Source organism: Apodemus sylvaticus, chromosome 10, assembly GCF_947179515.1.
Source record: "Apodemus sylvaticus chromosome 10, mApoSyl1.1, whole genome shotgun sequence".
Lineage (NCBI taxonomy): Eukaryota > Metazoa > Chordata > Mammalia > Rodentia > Muridae > Apodemus > Apodemus sylvaticus.
This window is the reverse complement of record NC_067481.1, coordinates 1357945-1381691: the sequence shown is the minus strand read 5'-3', so window position 1 is coordinate 1381691 and position 23747 is coordinate 1357945. Positions and strand designations below refer to the sequence as shown.

Below are 23747 nucleotides of genomic sequence, written 5' to 3'. Positions count from 1 at the left end.
CCCAGTCTCTGCCCAACCCCAAGACAAGCTGTTCAATCTTCTATTTCCAGTTTCTCAGGAACAACTAATGAGGGGTGCTTATCCTAGAACCTATGGTTGGGGTATGTTTCAAGTAATAAGTGGTATTATGAGTTCAGTGGATGAACTATCTGCAGAGACCCTTCTGGGGCTATTGTAAGACCCCAAAAAACGAGGGTGTCCCAGCACCCCACACCCCAGAAGGTGACACCCAAATCACTCAAGAGAAACAGTCTCGATGCAATAGCATGAGGATTTCTTTATTTCCAGAATTCTGGGTTCCATAGCCGTGCACCACGCAGGGTCAGAGGACTATGGACCCCAAGTGCCGAATTGAGACAGCTTTTATAAGTTTACGACAAAGCCCACAAATCACAAACCAATCGTTTCTTAGCATGGAGAGCCCGCGAAATTCGAGCCAATTGATTTGTACCATTCCATAGTTTTTAGGCCAATCAGTTTAAATTATCGGAGCCCGCGCTCAGTGGACCAATTAGTTTTCTATAATGTCTACAGTTGCGTGAACTCCTGCTTAGGGGTAATGGCGTAAGTTTAGAGAAGCAAGATAAGCTTAGCCCATTTCCAGTTACCCTATGGGGCCAGGATCACCTATTCAAGGCCTTTCTGCTAGGTCTAAACAAAGGGTGGGCTCTGGAATGTGACCTTTTACCTAGTTTCTAACAAAGCGAGATAGCATTTTAAACTCCTGATTTCTTGAGGTCATTAGAGTTAGGCTGTATTATTTTCTATCACTTGGCAGGAATATGACTAGCCTAGGACAAGGAAACGGGCTTCAAGCAGGAATCTGACAGTAGATCATAGCAAGGAAGTTCAGGCAAGAATCTAACTTTAGGCTATAATAGGGAAATTGGTTAAGGCAGGAATTTTAATCTTAGAGTGAAAATGAAAGAAGTAGGCTTCAGGCAGGATTTTGGACTTGGACAAGAACTGGGCTCAGGTATTTTGGTCATTCTGACACACCCTTGGAAACAACTGTCATGGGACTTTGCTTATTGCCTTGTTGTTACTTGACTATTTATGTTTATTATCTTGCTTGTGTAAGACCCCAAAAAGCCGAGGGTGCCTCAGCACCCCACGCCCCGGAAGGCAACACCCAAATCACTCACGAGAAACGGTCTCGATGCAATAACATGAGGATTTCTTTATTCCAGAATTCTGGGTTCCACAGCTGTACACTGTGCAGGGTTAGAGGACTGTGGACCACGAGTGCCGAATTGAGACAGCTTTTATAAGTTTACGACAAAGCCCACAAATCACAAACCAATCATTTCTTAGCATGGAGAGCCCGCGAAATGCGAGCCAATTGATTTGTACCACTCCATTTTAGGCCAATCAGTTTAAATTATCGGAGCCCCCGTTCAGTGGACCAATTAGTTTCCTATTTTCTTGAATGTCTATAGCTGCATGAGCTCTTCCTGCATAGGGATAATGGCGTAAGCAATTTACAGAAGCAAGATAAGCTTAGCCCATTTCCAGTTACCCTATGGGGCCAGGATCACCTATTCAAGGCCTTTCTGCTAGCTCTAAACAAAGGGTGGGCTCTGGAATGTGACCTTTTACCTAGTTTCTAACAAAGCGAGATAGCATTTTAAACTTCTGACTTCTTGGGGTCATTAGAGTTAGGCTATATTATTTCTATCCTTTCACTTGTTCCTCATTGTACTACTATTGCCCTTAATACTTGCATGTCATTGAAATGGTATAAAAGCAGATTGGAAAAAAATTAAACTTGCCTCAGTCTCAGAATTGACTGGGAGGTCATGCTACAATGCTGTCTAATCATCTTTTTTCGTTTTAATCCTCGATCATGCACTGGCAACCTGTTGACTGACAGAGTGGGCTTGGTCGTATGGTGCCCACTACTGTGCCTTCCCCTCCCAGCCCTTGAATGGGAATTCCAGACCTGTGTTAGCCATAATACACACACACACACACACACACACACACACACATACACACACACACACACACACACACACACACACACACCTGCTAGGGTGGAGTGCTCAGACCAAGGTGAAGTTCATTGTTCCTCCAGAACTACAAATTCCTGAATTAAGCAGGTGACCCAGCCAGGCGGTGGTGACGCACACCTTTAATCCCAGCACTGGGGAGGCAGAGGCAGGCAGATTTCTGAGTTCGAGACCACCCTGGTCTACAAAGTGTGTTCCAGGACAGCCAGGGCTACACAGAAAAACCCTGTCTCGAAAAATACCAAAAAACAAAAACAAAAAAAAAAAAATAAAAAGCAGGTGACCCACCCAGCCGCCTGAGCAGTGGAACCAATGCCCACTGAGCAGTCAGACCAGTTCTCCTGAACACACCCTAAAATTTGGGGAGGGGGTCTCGCCTGAAACTTTAAATTCTGAATCCTCCTTTAAACCTTGGGACCTTGATCAGCAACCGTTGTCTTGGTCTCGTTCTTCTCTTGCCACCTTCCCACACATCCCCAGCTTCCCTTCCAGGTAACCCGTTCCATGTAAATGTGGGCAGTTACAGATTGGTGCCCAAACGTGTGACTGGACACGGGAAGGTCTCCTGAGGGACCCTGTCTTGACAGAACTTCACAGAAAATGGAAAAATACGGTATCCTGCACGGTGAGCAACTACAACACTAAATACTAGTGCTAGTCTTAAATGCCATCTTTCTGAAGCTGTTGTTGTTGGTGCAGAGGGATACGGGCTAGGTGGGACAGTGTTGACCCAACACTGAGCTCACTTAGGTGTTGGCAGTGGAAAATGGGACAGGAAACTTCTAAACAGGTGTTTGTCCGCAGCCTTCAAGAGCTGCTTCAGGCAAGAGGAGTAGGGTGTGAAGAACAATGGTTAGAAGACCTTTTAGATCAGATAGATTCTTGTAGCCCATGGATCTGAGAAAAAAGAACTTTAGATAAGTATTATGGTGAGGATTGGCCTCCTAGCGTATCTTCTGCTCCACCTATGGCCTCCACTGTACGAGATGATACCCAGATGGGTATGCAACTACCTAAATTGGAGTTTGAAATTAATAATGAGAAATTGATAATGAGCTACAGGATCTAAAAAGGGTATCAAGTGCAGGAAGGAGCAGTGATTCTGAGATGCACCAATCGCCACTAGAAAGATATGTGAGTCAGGCTCGAGGGAAAGGACGGGCTATCTCCGACATGCTGGCCTTCCTCGACATTGAGATCACAGACCAATGGAGTCAGACAATATCAGACCATGGAGTTCAAAGTGATAAAAGAATTAAAAACAGCTGTGGCACAGCATGGCCCTACGGCTCCTTTTCCACAAGCTTTGTTGGATACTGTGATGGAGTTAAATTTAACCCCACTAGACTGGAAGACTCTATGTAGGGCTACTTTGTCAGGAGGAGACTTCTTGCTTTGCAGCTCTGAATGGTGTGAAGCTAGTAAGAGAACTGCCGTGATGAATGCTCAGGCAGGTAATCCAGATGGAATGCTAACATGCTACTGGGAGAAGGTCAATACGAAGGCAATGCTAATCAGATTGGGTTTCCTGTTGGAGTGTGTGTGCAGGTTGCAATGGCTGCCCACTGCGAGTGGAATCAATTACTGACTAAAGGGGAATCTCAGCGAAAGTTTAGCTAGCATTAGACAGGCTCCTGATGAACTTTTTCAGGATTTTGTGGATAGGCTACTGAAATCAGGAAAAAAACGAAACAAAACAAAACAAAACCAAAAAAACCAGTCTCTCTGTTGATTCTCAAAGCCACTTCCCCCACTCTGGGAAGCCAGGCTTTGTGTCTGATAGTTGCTAATTTGCAAGTGAATTGGATACCGGGGTTCATCTGCAGACAGGTTAATCCTGTTTTGCTTCTAACTTCTGACCTTGTATTTTAAGCAGGCTGGCTGTTCTCACCCAGGCTCACCTGGCTCAGCAACTCACCATGACAATTCTCCTGAGTGCACATATTTAGGTCCATGTGGCTTTGGTCTGATTTTGGGAAAAAGCTGTGCTATGAAGGCCTGCAAGCCAGAGACGGGTAAATGAAATTCTATGACCTTTCGTCAACCTAAGACAGGAGCTTGTGCCTTTAGGCCACGTTTATTTATAGTAAATGCTAAAGGCCGTACTTGTGCAAATAAATACAAACAAGCTGCACATGCTTTTCCAAAGATGGGTGAGAGAAAGTCTAGGATTCTGACCAGAGACAGGCAAGGCCGCCTGCCACCATAATTCCCATAAGAAAATCTGGAGCATAAGAAAATCTTTTGTCCCACTCCAGTTAATTTTTAATAAATCAAAAGGGAGGAATTATGCCTTCCCCTCCTAGCTCTATGACTGAGAATTCCAGACCTGTGTTAGCCATAATCCCTGCACCAAGCTGGGGTGGTGCACTCAGACCAAGGTAAAGTTCATTGTTCCTCCAGGTCTACAGATTCCTGAATTAAGCAGGTGACCTGCCCAGCCACCTGAACAGTGGAGCCAATACCCACTGAGTAGTCAGTCAGACCAGTTCTCTTGAACAGACCTTGGAATTTGGGGGAGAGGTCTTGCCTGAAACTTTACATTCTTTTTATTTTTAAGATTTATTTATTTATTTATTTATTTATTTATTTATTATATGTAAGTACACTGTAGCTGTCTTCAGACACACCAGAAGAGGGCATTAGAACTCAGATCTCATTACGGATGGTTGTGAGCTATCATATGGTTGCTGGGATTTGAACTCAGGACCTTTGGAAGAACAGTCAGTGCTCTTAACCTCTGAGCCATCTCTCCAGCCTAAATTAAATTTGGAGTCCTCCATTAAACCTTGGGACCTTGATCAGCAACTGTTGTCTTAGTCTCGTTCTTCTCTAGCCGCCTTCCCATACATCCCCAGCTTCCCTTCCAGGTAACCCTTTCAATGTAACTGCGGGCAGTTACATACTACCCTTCTGAAGAAGTTTAGCAAGAGGCAAGAGCCAGCCATGATGGCAACCTGAAAGGAAAGGACCTTTAGATCTGAAGAAATAAATGGAATTCCTGATTCCTATAGGTTTGGGGTATATTCCTGTATCACATGAGCTAGCCTATGTGCCAGGACCATGGAGGAAGATGCTAGATAATATATCAGAAAAGTGGGAGCTGGAGACTAAAACATAAAAATTACATATAAAAAAGAGGGTAGAGAATTACCTCAATAGTTAAGAGCAACTGGTTCTTGCAGAGGACCAGGGTTCAGTTCCCAGAACCTTCATGAAGCCGAAAAACCATCTGTAACTCCAGTCCCTGGAGATTCAATGCTGTCTTCTGACCTCCATGGGTACCAGGCATGCACACACTGAGTTCAAATCCCAGCAACCACATAGTGGCTCACAACCATCTGTAATGAGATCTGGTTCCCTCTTCTGAAGTGTCTGAAGACAACTTACAGTGTACTCACATATAATAAATAAATAAATCTTTTTTTTTTAAAAAGATAGCTCTAAAAAGACTGAACCACAGAAAATACAAATCAGAACAGACCAATTGAGAACTCTTAATGATTTTCAAAATGTTTGCCCACAATTGGATTAACTACTCAAAAGCTAAGTAATTTATTTCAAACCTCACAAGGTAAAAACAAGACAAAACAAAACATAAATAGTCCAAGAAAATTATCAGTTGAGGCTGAAAAAGAATTGGCTCTGGTAGAAAATAAATTACAAGATGCATATATAGATAGTTTTGATCCAAAGATGGCTTCTACTCATTCTCGTACAGGAATTCTCATTCAGAGTGAAGAAAATGTCTTAGAATAGATGCTTTAGCACAGAGTAAAAAATTAAAGACCTGGCAAGCAGTGGTGGCACATGCCTTTAATCCCAGCACTTGGGAGGCAGAGGCAGGCATATTTCTGAGTTCGAGGCCAGCCTGGTCTACAGAGTGAGTTCCAAGACAGTCAGGGATACACAGAGAAACCCTGTTTCAAAAAAAATATTAAAGACCTTTATAGAAAAGATTTCTGAATTGATTCTGAAATGAAAAAAGGAACTTCCTGTCAATTAGTAGGAATAGATCCAACAGAAATTGTGGTGCCTCTTACTAAAACAGAAATTGCCTCATTATGGGCATAAAATAAACATTGGCAGCCTGGTCTACAGAGTGAGTTTCAGGACAGCCAGGACTACACAGAGAAACCCTGTCTCGAAAAAAACCAAAAAAAAAAAAAAAAAAAAAAAAAAAACATTGGTAAAGGGCTATTAGTTATTTTTTGGAAGAAATTAACAACAAATACCCCAAAAGCAAGCGACTTCAGTTTATAAAAAGAACTAATTGGATTCTCCCTCATATAATAAAAGGGAATTCCATATTCTTGAGCCTCTACATTCTATACTGATGCACATCAGTCAGGAAAGGGAGATTATAAGGCAGAGAAGATATATAAGGTGACTCAGAGCCCTTATAATTCAGTTAGACAATCAGAGCTATACGCCATTCTTATGGTATTATTAGATTTCCCAGAAATACTGACTCTCAATATGCAGATAAAGTAGTTTTCCATATAGGAGCTGCTGAACTTATTCCACATGATTTAGAATTTATTTTATTGTTTATTTAACTACAATGAGTGATCAGAAATAAAAATATTCCATTGTATATAACACATAGCAGATCCCATACAGGTCTACCAGGCCTTCTAGCACAAAGTAATAATGCAACTGATCAGCTATTAGTAGGAATTGTGCTAGAAGCTTCAGAATTCATTTAAAAACACCATGTTATCAGCAAAAGTTTAAAGAAAGTTTTGTTTCTATCACTTGGCAACAAACCAAGGAAATTATAAGGAAATGTTCTACCTATTCTTTGTATAAGCAAATGCCATTACCTGTAGGAAGCAACCTGAAAAAATGAAATTTGGCAAATGGATGTGTTTAATTTTTCAGAGTTTGGAAAATTAAAATATGCACACCATACCATAGACACTTATTCAGGATTTCAGCGGGCAACTGCTTTTAGCTCTGAAAAGGCTGGTTCAGTAATTACACATTTATTAAAAGTTATGGCAATTATGGGAATATCTGCACAAATTCAGATTGACAATGCTCCAGCATATGTCTCCAGTAAAATGAAACAACTTTTACATATTATAATATAAAGCATATTACGGGTTTACCACACAGTCCTACAGGACAAGCAGTTGTAGAGAACTCTAATCATACTTTAATGGAGATGCTAAACAAACAGAAAGAGGTAACAAAGACCCCAGATATATATTACCTAGTGCTTTATTAACTTTAAGTTTTTTAAATACTAATGAACAAAAACCAGTAGCTGTTGAGAGACATTAGATTATGGTGGGAAAACCTGCTTAACCAAATCAACCTGTTTATATTAATCATGTCTTAACTTCAAAATGGAGGGAAGAAAATATGTTACACTGTGGGAGAGGCTTTCTATATGTTTCCACAGGAAAAGAAAAGCTGTGGATTCCTCCCAATTTGACAAATTGAGACCCCCCCTGAAGATCTTGGCTGCAAACAGAAAGAAAGAAATCATGAAGACCAACAAAATGGGTGTAATGATTTGCATATTCTCAGTCCAGGGAGTGGCACTATTTGGAGGTGTGGCCTTGTTGCAGTAGGTATGTCATTGTGGGGGTGGGCTTTAAGATCCTATTCTTAGCTACCTAGAAGTCAGTCTTCTATCAGCATTCTTTTGAAGATGTAGAACTCTCAGCTCCTCCTGCACCATGTCTGCCTGGACACTGCCATGCTCCCACCTTGATGATAATGGTGAACCTCTGAACCTGTAAGCCAGCCCCAATTAAATGTTGTCCTTATAAGAGTTGCCTTGTCATGGTGTCTGTTCATAGCAGTAAAACCCTAACTAAGACAATGGGTACCTTGTATTGATGATTCCTCTACTTGGGAACAGCTCTGAGACTGGCTCAGACATGAAAATGTCTCCATTTAAAACTTCAGCTATGCACAGCCAATAAATCTCACTGGTGCAAAATCCTCTGGATTTATCATGACAGGCTTTCAAATGGCATAGTTAAAAATGTATATTACAGAGCCGGGCGTGGTGGCGCACGCCTGTAATCCCAGCACTTGGGAGGCGGAGGCAAGCAGATTTCTGAGTTCGAGGCCAGCCTGGTCTACAGAGTGAGTTCCAGGACAGCCACGGCTACACAGAGAAACCCTGTCTCAAAAAACCAAAAAAAAAAAAAAATGTATATTACAGTTTGGTTATACAATCCAAACCAACTTACAAAGGAAGACAGATGTCTTACCTGCTTGGACAGAGAGCAGAGAAGCATCTTTAACTGATTTGTGCACAGTGTGCATTCCATACATGTGTTAATGCACAAATGTATATTACTTGTGAAAGTTTATATGTTTACAGACACCAATAAATTCCAAGCAGCCTGACAAGACTCACTGAAGCAGATGCTGAGAAGCTGAGACATATTTATTCCAACCTTCTGCTTGACCCTTCCTCAGACTGGCTCAAGGTTATTTCTTCAAAGCTCTGTCTCTGGGACAACTTCTAACCAGGTATCTAAATCATCCAGCATCGCAGGACTGTTCCAGACAGGACTTCATTTAAACCCTGAGCTTTCTCGGCACACGGAGACTGGACAATGAGTGTTATAGCTAGCTTTCTTAAGACTAACCAATATCCCAGGTTTCTTAGCCCCCCCCCCCCCAAATGAAAACAATGAAGCCAGAGAGCAGGAAGCAATTTTAAGAGAACAACACCCCGTTCCCAAGAGGTGGGGTCAACAGTTTCTGGTCATTTTATGGATGATGGATGTTTGTTATCATTTAAGGGGGTGTGGTTATAAGTTGTTATGGTCTTGGACTCAGAGGAAACAAAATAAGGGAGGTTAGATTGAAGGGTTTCTTTACCAAGGACCAGCCTCAGCTTGGAGGGGGCTCTGAGAGAAGGATTGCTCGAGAATGTGAAACAAAGGACTCGAAGTCAAGTCGTGGATCCAGCCTGACAGTCTATGTTCTGCTCAAGACAGCTTTCCAGATTGTTCTATGCTTTCTCTGGAGATCTCCCCCTCCCTCTCCCTTCCCCTCCCTCTCCCCCTCTCCCTTTCTCTTTGTTCTGCTCTGCTGAAGACAGTTCTCCAAGCAGCTAGCTCTCTCTCACTATAGATCATTCTCTTTCAGATCATTAATCCAGACTTTCATATTATTTTGTATATCAATTCAGACATTTACTCCAGGTTCCCTTTTGAGTACCCTATGACTCAGCATTTATTGACCCCAGCCCTTTGATTCTTAAGAGACAGAAAGCACACTTTTTTTTTAACATTGCAAAAGAATTCAGAGATCTGCCTATCTCTGTTAAGCACAGACAATAAACTAGCTGGGAGAGACCCTGTCCTTAAAATATCATTTCTACCATGGCTGGACTTAACCTTGCTCTGTCCCAGGCTGATCCTGAACTCAGGAATCTACCTGCCCTTGTCTCTGCCTGCCTTTGTATCTTTCTGACAAACTGGCTCCTTAATGCAGTTGCCTCTGCTACTCCAGGTCTGTGAAACTCCTCATACAATTCAGACTGCACCTCTGTATTTTTCATAGTAGAGGAATTAGATATTTTTGAACTCATTTTAGAGTGCTGTTCCACAGCCTTAAGGATTGTCCTGAAGGTCCTAGTGTTTACCATGTCACTGAGACATTAGCCACATGTTTACTTTCCAGATACATGCTGCCTCTAATTATCATGGAGGAATGTAATGTGTGTGTATGTGTGTATGTATATATATATGTGTGTGTATGTGTGTATATGTGTGTGTATATATATGTGTGTGTATGTATGTATATGTGTGTGTATATATATATATGTATGTGTGTGTATATATGTGTGTGTGTGTATGTATATATATGTGTGTGTGTATATATGTGTGTGTGTATGTGTGTGTATATATATGTGTGTGTGTATATATGTGTGTATGTGTGTGTATATATATGTGTGTGTGTATGTGTGTATATATGTGTGTGTGTGTATGTGTGTGTGTGTGTGTGTGTGTGTGTGTATATATGTGTGTGTGTGTATGTGTGTGTGTGTGTGTGTGTGTGTGTGTGTGTACTACAAGCAAGCCTTACACCACAGCAGTCACTCACATTCTTGGAGGCCTATGCCTGTTGGCCCTGTCCCAGGGGTAGCATGTCTTTTTACCCGTACCCGGTATTTTTTTCTTTTTCTTTGCTCTATTCTCCTTTCCCTTTTATCTAGTGTTAGGGTGGAAAGAAGGGAGTAGGGATGAAAAGAAAAAAAGGGGAATAGGAGTAATAGAAATAAAGGGTAGATTATTGATTCTACTCTTAAACTATAGAGCTAAAGACCTTACATTAATATAGATCTTTGTGTATTGATACAGATTAATGTTATATTTTTGTCACAACAGACTATGTGTATATGTTTCAATTCTTATTTAAGGTACTGTACCTATGCAATTCTTAAAAACACAATGCTGAATTCTAGTCCTTTTGAAAGCTGCTATTTCAAACTATTTAGGATAATTTAAAAAATGTAAGTTTTTTAAACGAATCAACCAAACTTATGGTCATGTCAGATGCTAGTTAATTACAGAAAGATGCTTCCTAAGTTGAACAGATAGTAAATAGAGAGAAACAAACAATTCAGATATACTATAGATAGATGGATGGTCTTCAAAAACCTCAGAAATCTTCAGAAAAGGGCATTTAGAGATGCTTTCTTAATAAAAGGTCTTTTTTTTGGCAGTGAGACATGTCAACTCTGGGCAACACCTCATTTTACTTCAAGGAAGATGATCAGCACTGAGGAACCTCCTTGCAGAGTCCGCCTCAAAAGTGCCATGCTATCCACTGGGCAAGAGACTGCCCTTGCCTCAGCTGCTGACAGTATGCTGTCCAAACTTGACAAATGAAACACAGCGAAGTCAACTGCCAAGCTTTACCAAGACAAGGCAAACAGTCCTTCATAATTCCCCCGCTTCACAGAAAAGTCTGTCAGATGTTCTAGGCCAGAGGCTAAAGATGGATGAAATCTTGGGTCGCTGTCCAGGCCGCCAGGTCCTGTATCATGGCTATAGTTTAAAAAGCTGCTTTCTCTGCACTTCCTGCATACCCGGATAATATGTCTTCCTTCTCAGGCCTCTGGTGGAATTGAAAGAGTTATAGTCTCATGATTAAGTTTAAATTGTTTATGATTTAGGAGAGTGTTTTAAGGTCCAAGAAGATGTTTTTAGGTTGGTAAAACAAGAAAAGCCGCAGCTATACCTGTATATTTGCAGTGCACACAAATATACTCAGGCACACACACACACACACACACACTAAATATTTTTTTAACAATATAAAACAATATATAAAAGAAATAAGTTTGCAGAGAAAGATGAGAAGCCATTCCCTGCCTGGGCTTTATATAATTAACAGAGCATGCTCAGGTAAAGTCCAGGTTATGAACTTGGGAGAAGTTGGTTCTATGGAAATGTTCAGTAAAGGGCTATGCATATCATAGCCCAGAGCTTCTTGGGCTTTCTCCTCAGCTCACTAGCCCACATCCACTCTTGGCAGTGCCTTTTCTTTAACAAACTAGGAATGAGAATTTCTGAAAAGAAGCTGTGGTGACAACAGCTGTTTGACATAGGATTTCAGCAAGGTAGAACATTTGAAATGTTGTAAGTTCAGAGCCAAATTATCTCAAGCCATCTTTAGCTTCCTTTTTAATTTTTTTATTTCCTGGTTTTTCCAGACCAGGTTTCTCTGTGCAGCCCTGGCTGTCCTGGAACTCACTCTGTAGACCAGGCTGGCCTCGAACTCAGAAATCTGCCTGCCTCTGTCTCCCAAGTGCTGGGATTACAGGCGTGTGCCACCGCTGTCTGGCAGTATTTTTAGCTTCCTTTATAGCTATCATTGCTCTCCTTTATATGTAACCATTAGATAAATACATGCAAACAAACGACTAGTCTCTACCACCCAAGTGGCAAAGGGTACAGTCAGACAGCACCTGAAGCCTACGGCTCAGATCTCTCCAGGTTTACCCACCAACGTACTGAAACGCACCTTGACTTGTGATTTTTGTTGTTGTTCTGTTACTATAAAAAATTCATTGAACTGTTACCAAATTGAAATATGGGATCCCCGCACATGTGGTCCTTCACCCGGGGCTCTAGATCATGCCTTATCCTCTTGTTGATCAGAGCCATGTTCTAACCGTACAGTTTCTATCTTGTTTGTTTGTTTGTTTTTCAAGACAAAGAGTTTCTCTTCGTAATCCTGTAGTTCTGGGTGTAACAGTTTTTATTTTTATTTCTAGGTGGGTGTTCCTGATGAAATTCTTTGATCTGGGACACAGGAGACTGGGATGGGATGTCCTCTGACTCAGGCCCTCAGCTAAGCACCGAGAATGTTCTTCTTTCTCCCCTTCTTTTATCTCGTTTTTTTCAGATACTGGCCAAGAGCCTGAGTATGCGTTCCCTGTCACTCTGGGCTTTCTTACTCATTTACTGAAGCCTCCACAACGGTCTGACAACCTTCACTGAACAGCGAGCGTGCCAGCTTCCTCTGGACCCTAACTCGAAATGGCATTCCTTTGTCTAAACTTCCCCTTCCTCATCTCCCTCTTTGTGGGAGTCGCTAGGACTTACAGCTTGCCTGCCCTGTTGATTTTCGCTAAAAATAAATAAATAAATAAATAAATAATTTAAAAAAGGAAGCCATATGCTTCCTTTGAGTCTGCCTTTTCATCCATCCTTTTACTAAGAACCCAAAAGGGGGCACCGGGCTCACTGAGAACAGTGAGAGTAGAGTTATGAAGTTACCGTGGGCGGGCGCGGGGCTTGCTCACTCCTGGAGCAGGGCCGGAAGGGCCACAGCACGGTTTGCTTATGAGGCCTGTCTGGAGGGAGAGTGCAGGGGGAGGTGGCTTGATTTGGGAGAGAGCAGGAGCACAGAGCTCTAGAGAGCGTGTGAGCTGTTAGCAGGAGGGTTCTGTGGCCCGAGGAGGCAGAGAATGGGCTCCCATCCCCTGCCACTTTCTCTGGAGGCTCAGCCTTGTCCTTACGGCCTTCACTCCTGCCACGAAACGCCCTTGATCCAACTTATCAAAGCCCAGCAACTCTCTGATTTTGAAAAGGGTGGTGGTGTGGGGGGGGGTTCGTTTATGTCCACATCCCTTGGATTACAAAAGCAATAAAAATGCCGGGCAGTGGTGGCGCACCTGTAATCACAGCACTTGGGAGACAGAGGCAGGCAGATTTCTGAGTTCGAGGCCAGCCTGGTCTACAGAATGAGTTCCAGGACAGCCAGGGCTACACAGAGAAACCCTGTCTCGAAAAACCAAATCCAAAAAAAAAAAAAAAAAAAAAAAAAAAAAAAAAAAAAAGCAATAAAAATGGAGTCAAATGCACAGTTGTAATTTATAAACGCAACACCCAGCAGCCACACCAGTCTACTTGTAGCCGCTTCGTTGCTCTCAAAGCTGGTCTCTTTCATAAACGGCCTTGTCAAATTCTACCAGAAGACCTGCCAGGACTCCGAGCAATGCGCATGTCTTTCCAATAGCCCGTCTTCCCAGAGAAGGTGGGAGAACACCCTTCCATTGACTTAGGACCCTTCCGTTGTCTTAATAGTTCTTAAATCAGCTCCCACAAAGGTCTTAAACAAAAGTCTTGCCTCCAGCACCTCAGCCCCCAAGTTTTACAGCGGACTCAGCTCAACAGGCTTCAGGCTTATCAGCAATGAAGCTATGGGGATAGCTTAGAGGATCCAGCAAAGAGCGAGGCTGAGTCTGGGTCGCCTTACACATAACCCTGCTGGGCCAGGGCTTGAGAGCCGAGACCTTCCTTGTTCAGCCCCAGACACAGAGGTTGGATCATCATGGGCAAAGAGATTGTTCAGTGAGGTTGCAAAGCCAGAGGCTGCCCCTAAAGATACTGGGCATCACCTTATTGTCCAGCAAAGGCTGCCGCTCTCTTAGCTGCGCACAGTCATCCATTCCACACCCTCCCTGGCTAAGAATCCCTCCAAGATCTGATGGCATTCCCAGGAGCTGAGTATCAAGTGCCTCTGCTTGTCCCACCTTTCTGAAGTGTACTCTTCTCCAGCGGTCACGGCCACATCTGCTCTATGCCTCCCGCGTCCCACAGATGTGCGAGCCGGAGGATTTTCCATGCAGAAGTTAACATTATGCAGGGCTACACCCAACAGAACCTTCTGGTTTACAGATATGGCTTGAAGCTTCGGCCTCCACCTTGACCGAAACGGTTCTGGTTCTGGTTCTGGTTCTAACCGTCCACAGCATTTCACCAGCTACATTTTGCTTATTGATGTGTTTGGTCCAAACTTAATTAGTTTTTTCTGGTGGGGGGGGCAAATCTACTTTTTCTTCTAAATTCATCAGAATGTGCTTTACTGAACAACCCACCTTTCCACACAGGTTCCTCTTGGACTGGGAAATGGCAGTCAGAAACAGAGGTTGTTACTCCAGCTGTCCTCCTGGTGTGGCTGAGCATTGGCCTTACCCTTGTGTACTGCCTCTGTGAATATTGGTTGGTGTGAGAGGTCGGACATTTGCTGTCTTACCTATCAGCTCTCATGCATTTTCCGTCCTGTTTAACAGCTGGGCTTTATTATTATTATTATTATTATTATTATTATTATTAAATATATCTAAGTACACTGTAGCTGTTTTCAGACACACCAGAAGAGGGTGTCAGATCTCATTATGGATAGTGTGAGCCACCATGTGGTTGTTGGAATTTGAACTCGGGACCTTTGGAAGAACAGTCAGTGCTCTTAACCACTGAGCCAACTTGCCAGCCCAGCTAAAAACTTTTAAAAAAAATTATCTGTTTGTTATTTTATGTATATGTGTGCACACAGAACCCTGAACATTTGATCCTCCTGTCTCTACTTCCCAATTTACTGACTGTTTGATTTTACAAAGCAGTCTTGCTGAAATTTCTTTTCCAACTGAGGTAGGGGAGGCTCTCCTGACAGCTTGCATCCTGCCCCTGTGAAAACTTGAATCACTTAAAATGGAAGAAGGAAAGGAGATGGTTTGAAGCCCTGCTGAGGGTACAGGAAATATCTCTCATGTAAAATATCTCAGTAGACTAAAAAACTGTAAGATGAGAAGACACCTATGGCCCGATGAAGAGAAACACAGCCTCACTGCCACAGACCATGTGCCTTGCTGGGTTTTTGCACCAGGCCTAGCTGTGCACGGGTTTCTACATCTGGCTCAGTGGTTGCCAACTGCAAACACCAGTGAACTGGCTTTCAGAATCCCTCGCAGGAGAGTGACTTGTGTAGGATCCTCTAGGTGTTCGACAGAATAGCCACAAGCACCTAAATTTCCCAGCCTGTTGCAGGCAAACCTCTGCTAGCTCAGAAAGCCTAAGTTGCTAGATCTTTTTTTACATCTGAGTACACTGTTGCTCTCATCAGACACACCAGAAGAGGGCACAGGATGCCCACTACAGATGGTTGTGAGCCATCATGTGGTTGCTGGGATTTGAACTCAGGACTTTCAGAAGAACAGTCAGTACTCCTAACCACTGACCCATCTCACCAGATCAATTTATGGCCATTTCAAATGTTATCCCCCTCCCAGTTTCCCCTCCACAACTCCCTATCCCCTCCCCTGTCTGACTCTATGAGGATGCTCCCCCACCCACCCACCCACCCACTCCTGCCTCAGCACTCTAGCGTTCCCTACCCTGGATCATCGAACTTCCACAGGACCAAGGGGCTCCCCTCCCAGTGATGCCCAATAAGGCAATCCTCTCCTACATATCTAGCTATAGCCATGGGTCCCCCCCATGTGTACTCTTTGGTTGGCGATTTAGTCCCTGGGAGCTCTGAGGGGGTGGGGAGGTCTGGTTAGTTGATATTGTTCTTCCTATGGGGTTGCAGATTTTTTTTTTTTTTTTTTTTTGTCTTACTATGTAGCCCTGGCTGGCTTGGGACTCACTGTGTAGCTCAGGCTGGCCTTGAACTCACAGAGATCTGCCTGCCTCATTGTTCAAGTTCTGAAATCAAAGGCATGTGTCACCACATCCCATAATTTTAGATCTAGTTAGAAGGTGAAAACAAAGCCAGGCAGTGATGGCGCAGCCTGTAATCCCAGCTCTCTGGGAAGCAGAGGCAGGCGGATTTCTGAGTTCAAGGCCAGCCTGGTCTACAGAGTGAGATCTAGGACAGCCAGGGCTATACAGGGAAACCCTGTCTCGGAAAAAAAAAAAAAATCCAAAAAAAAAATAAAAAAAAAAAATAAAAAAAGAAGAAGAAGGTGAAAACAAGGGCTGAAGAGATGGCTCAGTGGTTAAGAGCACTGACTGCTCTTCCAGAGGTCCTGAGTTCAATTCCCAACAACCCCATGGTGGCTCACAATCATCTGTAATAGGATCTGATGCCCTCTTCTAGTGTGTCTAAAGACAGCTACACTGTGCTTACATACCTAAGATAAATAAATCTTAAAAAAAGATTAAAACCAATATGAAAATGAGACCAGTAAGGCACCCATACATATATAATAAAATTAATAATAAAAATAGTAGGAGCAGATTAGAGAGACTGCTCAGCAGTTCGAAACACTTGCTGCTCTTCCAGAGAACCAGGGTTCTATTTCCAGCATCCACATAGAGGTTTATAACTGTTTATAACTCCAGTTCTAGGGGATCCTACCGTTTCTTCTGGCCTACCTTGTCATGAGGCACTGATATACATACAGTCAGAACACCCATACACATAAAATAAAATTTAGCCAGGCAGTGGTGGCACACACCTTGAATCTCAACACTCAGAGGCAGAAGCAGGCAAATCTCTGAGTTCAAGGCCAGCCTGGTCTACAGATGGAGTTCCAGAACAGCCAGGGATGCACAGGGAAACCCTGTCTCAAAAGTAAAATAAAATAAAATAATAAAATAAAATAAATAAAAATTTAAATTAAAAAATGGTCCATTTGGGGAGTAGAGAGATGGCTCAGGGATTAAGAGCACTGACTACTCTTCCAAAGTTCCTGAGTTTAATTCCCAGCAACCACATGGTGGCTCACAACCATCTGTAATGAGATCTGACACCCCCTTTCTTCTGGTGCATCTGAAGACAGCTACAGTGTACTTAGATGTAACAATAAATAAATCTTTGAACCGGGGAGAATGAGGCTGACCAGAGCAAGCAGAGGTCCTGAGTTCAAATCCCCAGCAACCACATGGTGGCTCACAACCATCAGTACAGCTACAGTGTACTCATATACATAAAATAAATAAATCTTTAAAAAAAGAAAGAAAGAAAGAAATCAAATGTAAATTGCAGATAAGGTGTTAAGACTATCGCTTCCTCCTGTCTCAGCCAAAGAGGAAAGTAGGGAAGAGACCTACATGCAGGGTTATAAAATCTGTGCTCTGCCTTTTACTGCTGTCCCTACATTTTAATCCCTGTTGCGTCACCTGCCTTGCAAGGTTATAAAATAAACTGCCTCAATTTCACTACTCTGCTGCGTCTTACACGCTTTTTCATTCCCCACCCCGGGAGCTAGAGGTTGGATCACAGGGAAGGAAAGACGCCTTTAACTCAGGCCTGGTCAGGTGTGTGGCTGACCCTGAAGGCACAAACAACACAAAGGGAGGACTCAGAGCCATGGGAGTCCAGCACACCCCTTCCCACCAAGGACGCATCTGAAACTGATTCCTGATGGGAGCCTGTTATGGGTCAGAACTTTCCTGACCCATGACAGACCCAAGTACAGAAACCACTAAAGTCTTCCTAAACCATGAGTTACTTGTAGGAGTATGCCCAAGGGAGGGATCTATCCAATGCCTGCTGCTTTTAATATCTGATAACATAACAAGCACTTACAGAGAACTCTGCACATAACAATTTTAATATTGGTTAACAATGCTTAATAGTATTGACCAATGTTTGACAAGGTTTAATTCTGCCCCAGTGCCCCAGGGGAGGCAGGTCCCTCTGATCTGTCTTACAGCATCCTGACCTTGAACTTCTGGATAGCAGAGCTGTAAAAAATGCATCTCTGTCCTTTAGGCTGCCAAGTCTTAATTCTTTTGTTCTTATAGCCAGGCAGACTAAGACAAGAAGCAAGTTAATGAAAATACCTAAGAATGAGGGGTATAGTTTAGCTGGTAGAGTGTCTAGTGTGCATGATGTCCTGAGTCCATCTCCAGCACTAAATAACTGGGCACAATGGTGTGTGCTTATAATATTTCAGGAGAGGGAGGCAAGGGAATCAGGAATTTAAGGTCTACATAGTGTATTGGAAGCCAGCCTGGGTTACATAAGAGTTTATCTAAAAAAAAAAAAATCTAAGAATGAAGAGAATATAAAGAAAATTAACACAGTGAACTGTGAACTTAAGGTGCCCACACAGATAATGGAGACCTATCTCTCCCTGAAGAACTGGGCAAGGTGTTAAACATTGTCAAACAAAAAACAAACAACAAAAACTCACTGTTAGTGTTAATGACAGATTTGTCAAGCCCATTACTGTAAGCTATGCTTGTGATGTTTGTTGGGTTGGAGGTGGAAGCCAAGAAAACTCTCTTTAGAGACAGAAGCTTACAAAGGAAAGCTTCTGCCGGGCGGTGGTGGCACATGCCTGTAATCCCAGCCCTCTGGGAGGCAGAGGCAGGCAGATTTCTGAGTTCGAGGCCAGCCTGGTCTACAGAGTGAGTTCCAGGACAGCCAGGGCTACACAGAGAAACCCTGTCTGGAAAAAAACAAATCCAAACAACAACAAAAAAAAGAATATAACCAGCAATTGTTTATATATTTTTACAACTTAGGCACCTTGGTTTAGATAACAGCAGCATCTATATTCTTTACCAGTTAACAGACAATTAAGAAAACATTTGGAGGCGTGGGATAGGTGTTTAACCCTGCCAGAAAGATGGAGAGGTTGTCCTTGATATGGCTGGACTCAGACAACTGTTTCCTTACGAGTTGTCCCTGGGACGTCTGAACTCAGACAACAACAGAAGCTTCTTGGCCACAGGGACCCCAGAGCCTGGGACCCTGAGTTTAGTTTCTACCTATGATTAAATGGAGTCTGAAAACAAAACGGTAATACTTAGAATAAGTTTCTTTTGCTTGTTCCAAACAATGTTAATTTTCCTAAATAAGTGAATATGCTGGGGTGGGGTGGGCAGTTTCACTCCCTAATTGGCAGCTATTGGATTCTGGCTGCTTTGGGCAAAAGGGCTGTCAGTCAAATAGATAGCCAAGCCACCCTTAGGACAGAATAAATACCTTGAAAAGTCAGTGTGATGATGGGTCATAGCTTCAGAGGACTTGTGGGATTACAAGCCTTAGTGAGTGCTACATGACCCTGTAATGGTTTCTGCCCAGGCCAGAGGAGAAGCAGTTCCTCCAATGGGCTAGCAGAGGAACTGCTATGATTTGTACCAAATGGCAAAGGATGTGACTGGTGAAAACACAAACCCTTATTTGCATGCTGAGGTGTGCTGTGATTAGTCCAAATAGCCTTCTCTGGCTTTATAAACAGGTTGCTCAAGCTTATGTGATGAGTTAGCTGAGTATCCCCTGCTGTTTGCTTTATTTTTAATTTGCAGTATTGGTATGAACAAATGTGCTCTCTGTCTCTGTCTCTCTCTCCTTTCTGAGACTGAGTCTCACCATGTAGTCTTGGTTGACCTGAAACTAGCTATATAGCAATGTAGACAAGAGTTGGCTCAAAGTGACAGACCTGACTCCCAAGTGCATGAACTGCCACACCCAGCTTTCTCTATTTTTTAAATTTTATTTGTTGTCTATGTGTGGTTGTATGTTCATGTGCTTGTGTGTATGTGTGTTCACACTTTCGTGGCTGGAAGTCAACATCAGGTGTCTTCACTATTCTTCACGTTTGTTCTGAGACACAGACTCTATGTGAGCATGGTCCTTGCTGACTCAGGCAGACACGAACCCAGAGATCCTCTGCCTCGCACCTGTATCTCATAGCACTGGGATTACAAGCACTTGCTACCATACTCAATTTTGGTTTTTGTTTTGTTTTGTTGTTGTTTTGCATGGGTGCTTGGGACCGATTCCTGCAGAGCAAATGCTTTGCCAGCTGAGCCCCCTCCCCAACTTTTTCAAAGTTTCTTGCAAATGATCCTTTTTTTAATTGATTTTCAGTAGCGCGGAGCCGAGCTGGTAACAGGAAAGTGGTGGAAAGCCAGCAGTGGTGTAACTTGTTGTTGCTGTGATAATATCTGAACAAAGCAACTTGCAGAAGAAAAATCTTCCTTTGGTTAATGGTTCCCAATGGATAGACCATAATGGCAGAAAAGGCAACAGGGGGCCAGGACAGGAAGGTGAGAGATGACTTCTCTAACCACAAACATGAGGATGAGAGCAGATTGGAGGTAGGTGAGGCTATGAACTCTCAAAGGCTACTCCCAGCGGCGCCTCCTCCAGTCAGCCTAAACCACCCAAAGGTCCCCAAGGCAGCCCCAGGGACCAGAAGCCAGTATTCAAATGCCCAGTCCTATGCGGATGGGGGGGGGGCAGTGCACATTTCAACGCACAGATGTTGGCAATTGAACTCTAAGGTCAATAGGCAAAAGAGTCAGGAGAGACATCCGGCTAGTTACAGCTGAAGAGGAGACAGCTGAGCAGATCAAGAGCACACAGACACAAGGCTGAAGGTAAGGGTGGAGAGGTGGAGGATAAAGGATAGAGAACTACACAGGGCCAGTGAAGACTCCAGGGAACTGCTAAGCTCTCAACTGTACGTAGCCCCTTCACTCATTAAAAACCCCAGAGAGCAATCAGATACTCTTCATAAGGTGAGCGGATAAAGGGATATAGTCTTTTAATGGAGTGTTGATAAACTCTGAAGTGAAACTTCTTTCCTGCTGTCCCAGGGCACCCAGCAAACCTAACCTAGTCATATGTTTCTGAGGAAGGAAACCTTGGTCGTTTATTTATTTTTATTTTTATTTTTATTTTTTGGATTTGGTTTTTTCGAGACAGGTTTTCTCTGCATAGCCCTGGCTGTCCTGGAACTCACTCTGTAGACCAGGCTGGCCTCGAACTCAGAAATCTGCCTGCCTCTGCCTCCCAGAGTGCTGGGATTACAGGCGTGCGCCACAACCGCCGCCTGCTTGAGGCCAGACGTGACATTCCGGACAGGGCAAAATGGTTGCAGAAGTCGAGTCCAGGGCCTGGGGAGAGAAGGACCCTGAGGGCAGCCCAGAGGGTACAGAGAGGGAAACTGGCCCTGTGGTGACAGATGCACATCACCACACTGGGTGTCCAGCCCCGTGGGATGTCCAGAGTGGACTGCAATGCTGCTCACTGATTTTATCAAATATATCTTTGTGTGCTCAAGGCTGAGCTCCAGAAGTCTGGAGACTTTCTATCTTCTGCTTGGGTTTTCTCTCCAAACTCCTTTAAGGATAAACTCTTCAAAGAATTATTCTTATTAGTTTTTTTTAAAGCTTTATTTATTTTATTTATGTGAGTTCACTGTAGCTGTCTTCAGACACACCATAAGAGGGCATTGGATCCCATTACAGATGGTTGTGAGCCACCATGTGGTTCCTGAGATTTGAACTCCAGACCTTTGGAAGAGCACTCAGTGCTCTTAACAGATGAGCCGTCTCTCCAGCCCCTACAAAGTTATTCTTTAGCCTGTTTAAGAACAAAAAGACCCAGAGAGGGGGAACTGTGTTTAACGCTCAGTTGAGAGCCGAGTGAGCAGTTTCCCAAGTTTTAAAGAACTTTTACTGAAGAGACAGGGAGGAAGGGATCGGGTATTACAAACAAGATGCGCCGCGAGCCCAGATCCGGGCCCGGGCCCTCGAGTCCCTCGAAGGAACAGGGATGGGGACATCGGGCACCGCCAGAGCACACAGGAAGCTCGGGCGCTGGGGCGTGGGCAGGGGAGCAGCGCATGCGTGCTGCAGGGGGCACCAGGCCGCGTGTGCGCCTTGGGCGCCAGAGTGACTCAGCGCCTTCGCTTCCTGCGTTTTTGGGGCCTCATGGGAGATATGTAAATGAGCAGAGCATCATGGGCCTTGGCCCTTTATAAGGCCGCGTTGCTGGGTGCTCGGGCTGCAGTGCTCAGCGAGGAGAGCCTGGGTGTGGAGCCCATCAGCTAGCCGCTTGGGAGCTCAGCGGGGAGGTGAGGATGGGCAGGGGCCAGAGCCCGGGGCTGGGCCTGGCCAGATGCGGTGGGCCTGGGCCGCCTGGGAGCGCAGTGGGCAGAGCCGAGGTCCTGCTAAGGCTTCCCGCCCTCCCTTGGTTGGTAGCCGGGTCCAAGTGTGAGGTTGGGGCCTTGAGCCCAGAGGAAGCCTCTGAAGTTGTGGGTGTGGCGAGAGCACCCCAGGCTGTGCAGAGTGAGCAGTGAGCCCGGGGTCCAGAGCCCCAATGCCCCTCTCCTCGGTGGTCCCAGCAGCGTGCCCAGCAGGGAGCGCCAACCTCATTTCCTTTGCCTTACCAGCTCCCCAGACAGTGGAGCAAGTGTGAAGCTGAAGAAGTTTCTGGAAGCTCAAGTCTGTCTACTTCTCCAGAGAGAGGTATTCATCGAATTCGAACCCAGTTCTAGTACCACTGCCCCGTGTCCTTGGAACCCCAAAGTCCCTAGACCTCCTACTGTACCCCGTTTTCTCCCGTTTCTCTCATTCTCACTTTTCCCACCTATTTCTAGCATCTATCGTCCTGTTGACCTAACCTCCTGAGACCATCGAGTAAGTCTTCCTCCTTGTGTCCACTTAGCTGCAGACAGACTCCTTGGCCATGTGTCCCCCAGTCAGTGTTCGCCATGGGGCCAGGGGCATGTCCTGCCTCTATGGAGCCTGGCTGTACCAGCTTGTCCATGGAGAACATATGAAGATCTGTTTTGCTTGCTTCAAGGCAGCCTTCCTGCTGAATAAACTCTACCTGGAGATGGGAGACTGGCAAGAGGAAGAGGAGGAGGAAGAGGACGTGGGGAATGCTGGGCTCATGGAGCACTTGTCAGAGTCAGACTTAGAGTCAGATTCTGAGCAGGAGTTAGGGTCTGCAGAGGATGCATGGCGGGGGCTGGGGCCCCTTTATGTGCCACAGAGTGTCTCTGAAGGGTCTGGGGTCCTGGTGCCAACCCCTGTGTGGACACATGGAGTATTCTTCTTTATTTCTGTGCCCACTGAGCTCTTGCCTCAGCAAGTTGTGCCTCTGGATCTTGGCCTCGAGGTTGCAGAGTGGACCCAGGCCCTTCCCTGGAGATTTGATGGGCTTTTCCCCTGCTCGCACCAGCTGGTCCCTCCTCTGTCTTGGTGGGATCTTTTCGATGTGATGCCATCTCTTGGGCAACCTGTGTTGTTAGAGTTGAGGTCCGCCTGCCCCTTAGACCAGACGGTAGCACAGTCCTGGTTGCAAGACCAGAAGTTCGTCCTCCTGTTGGACAACACCCACTTTATGTGTCACCTACTGTCATTGCATGTCCGCTGGGCTGTGAGAACTCAGGTCCAGCACTGGCAGGTGTTGCTGGACCCTGGCGAGATGTGGGTGGCCCATCTGCGGAGGGTATTTAGATGGCGCGGCCTGAACCATCAGAACCGGTGCCCATGGGGTCTGAACATCCTGAAGGCTTCAGAAATGGGAATGGAGTTACTGCCTGCTGCCTGCTACCTGCGGAAGAAAGGCTTCTGGGTAGGCTCCTTCTTGCCCTGGCACTGTAGCATGCCAGAGACCTGGAGCCGGGAGCCAGGGGAGAGGCTGTTTGTCACAGATGCTACTATTTGTGCCACTGACAGCCACCTTGCTCAGTCCTTCCTCCCTTGA

General features: G+C 44.6%; 1 protein-coding gene across 1 annotated transcript; it reads left to right on the top strand.

The window, feature by feature from the left end:
* Positions 1-22721: 22721 nt before the first annotated feature.
* Positions 22722-23747, top strand: LOC127695621 (testis-expressed protein 19.1-like). The gene has a single exon (XM_052197965.1). The coding sequence runs from the start codon at positions 22722-22724 to the stop codon at positions 23745-23747; it is 1026 nt and encodes a 341-aa protein (XP_052053925.1).

Excerpts from the sequence above, each read along its gene's own strand:
- LOC127695621 (XM_052197965.1), top strand. The coding sequence starts at position 22,722 with ATGTGTCCCCCAGTCAGTGTTCGCCATGGGGCCAGGGGCATGTCCTGC.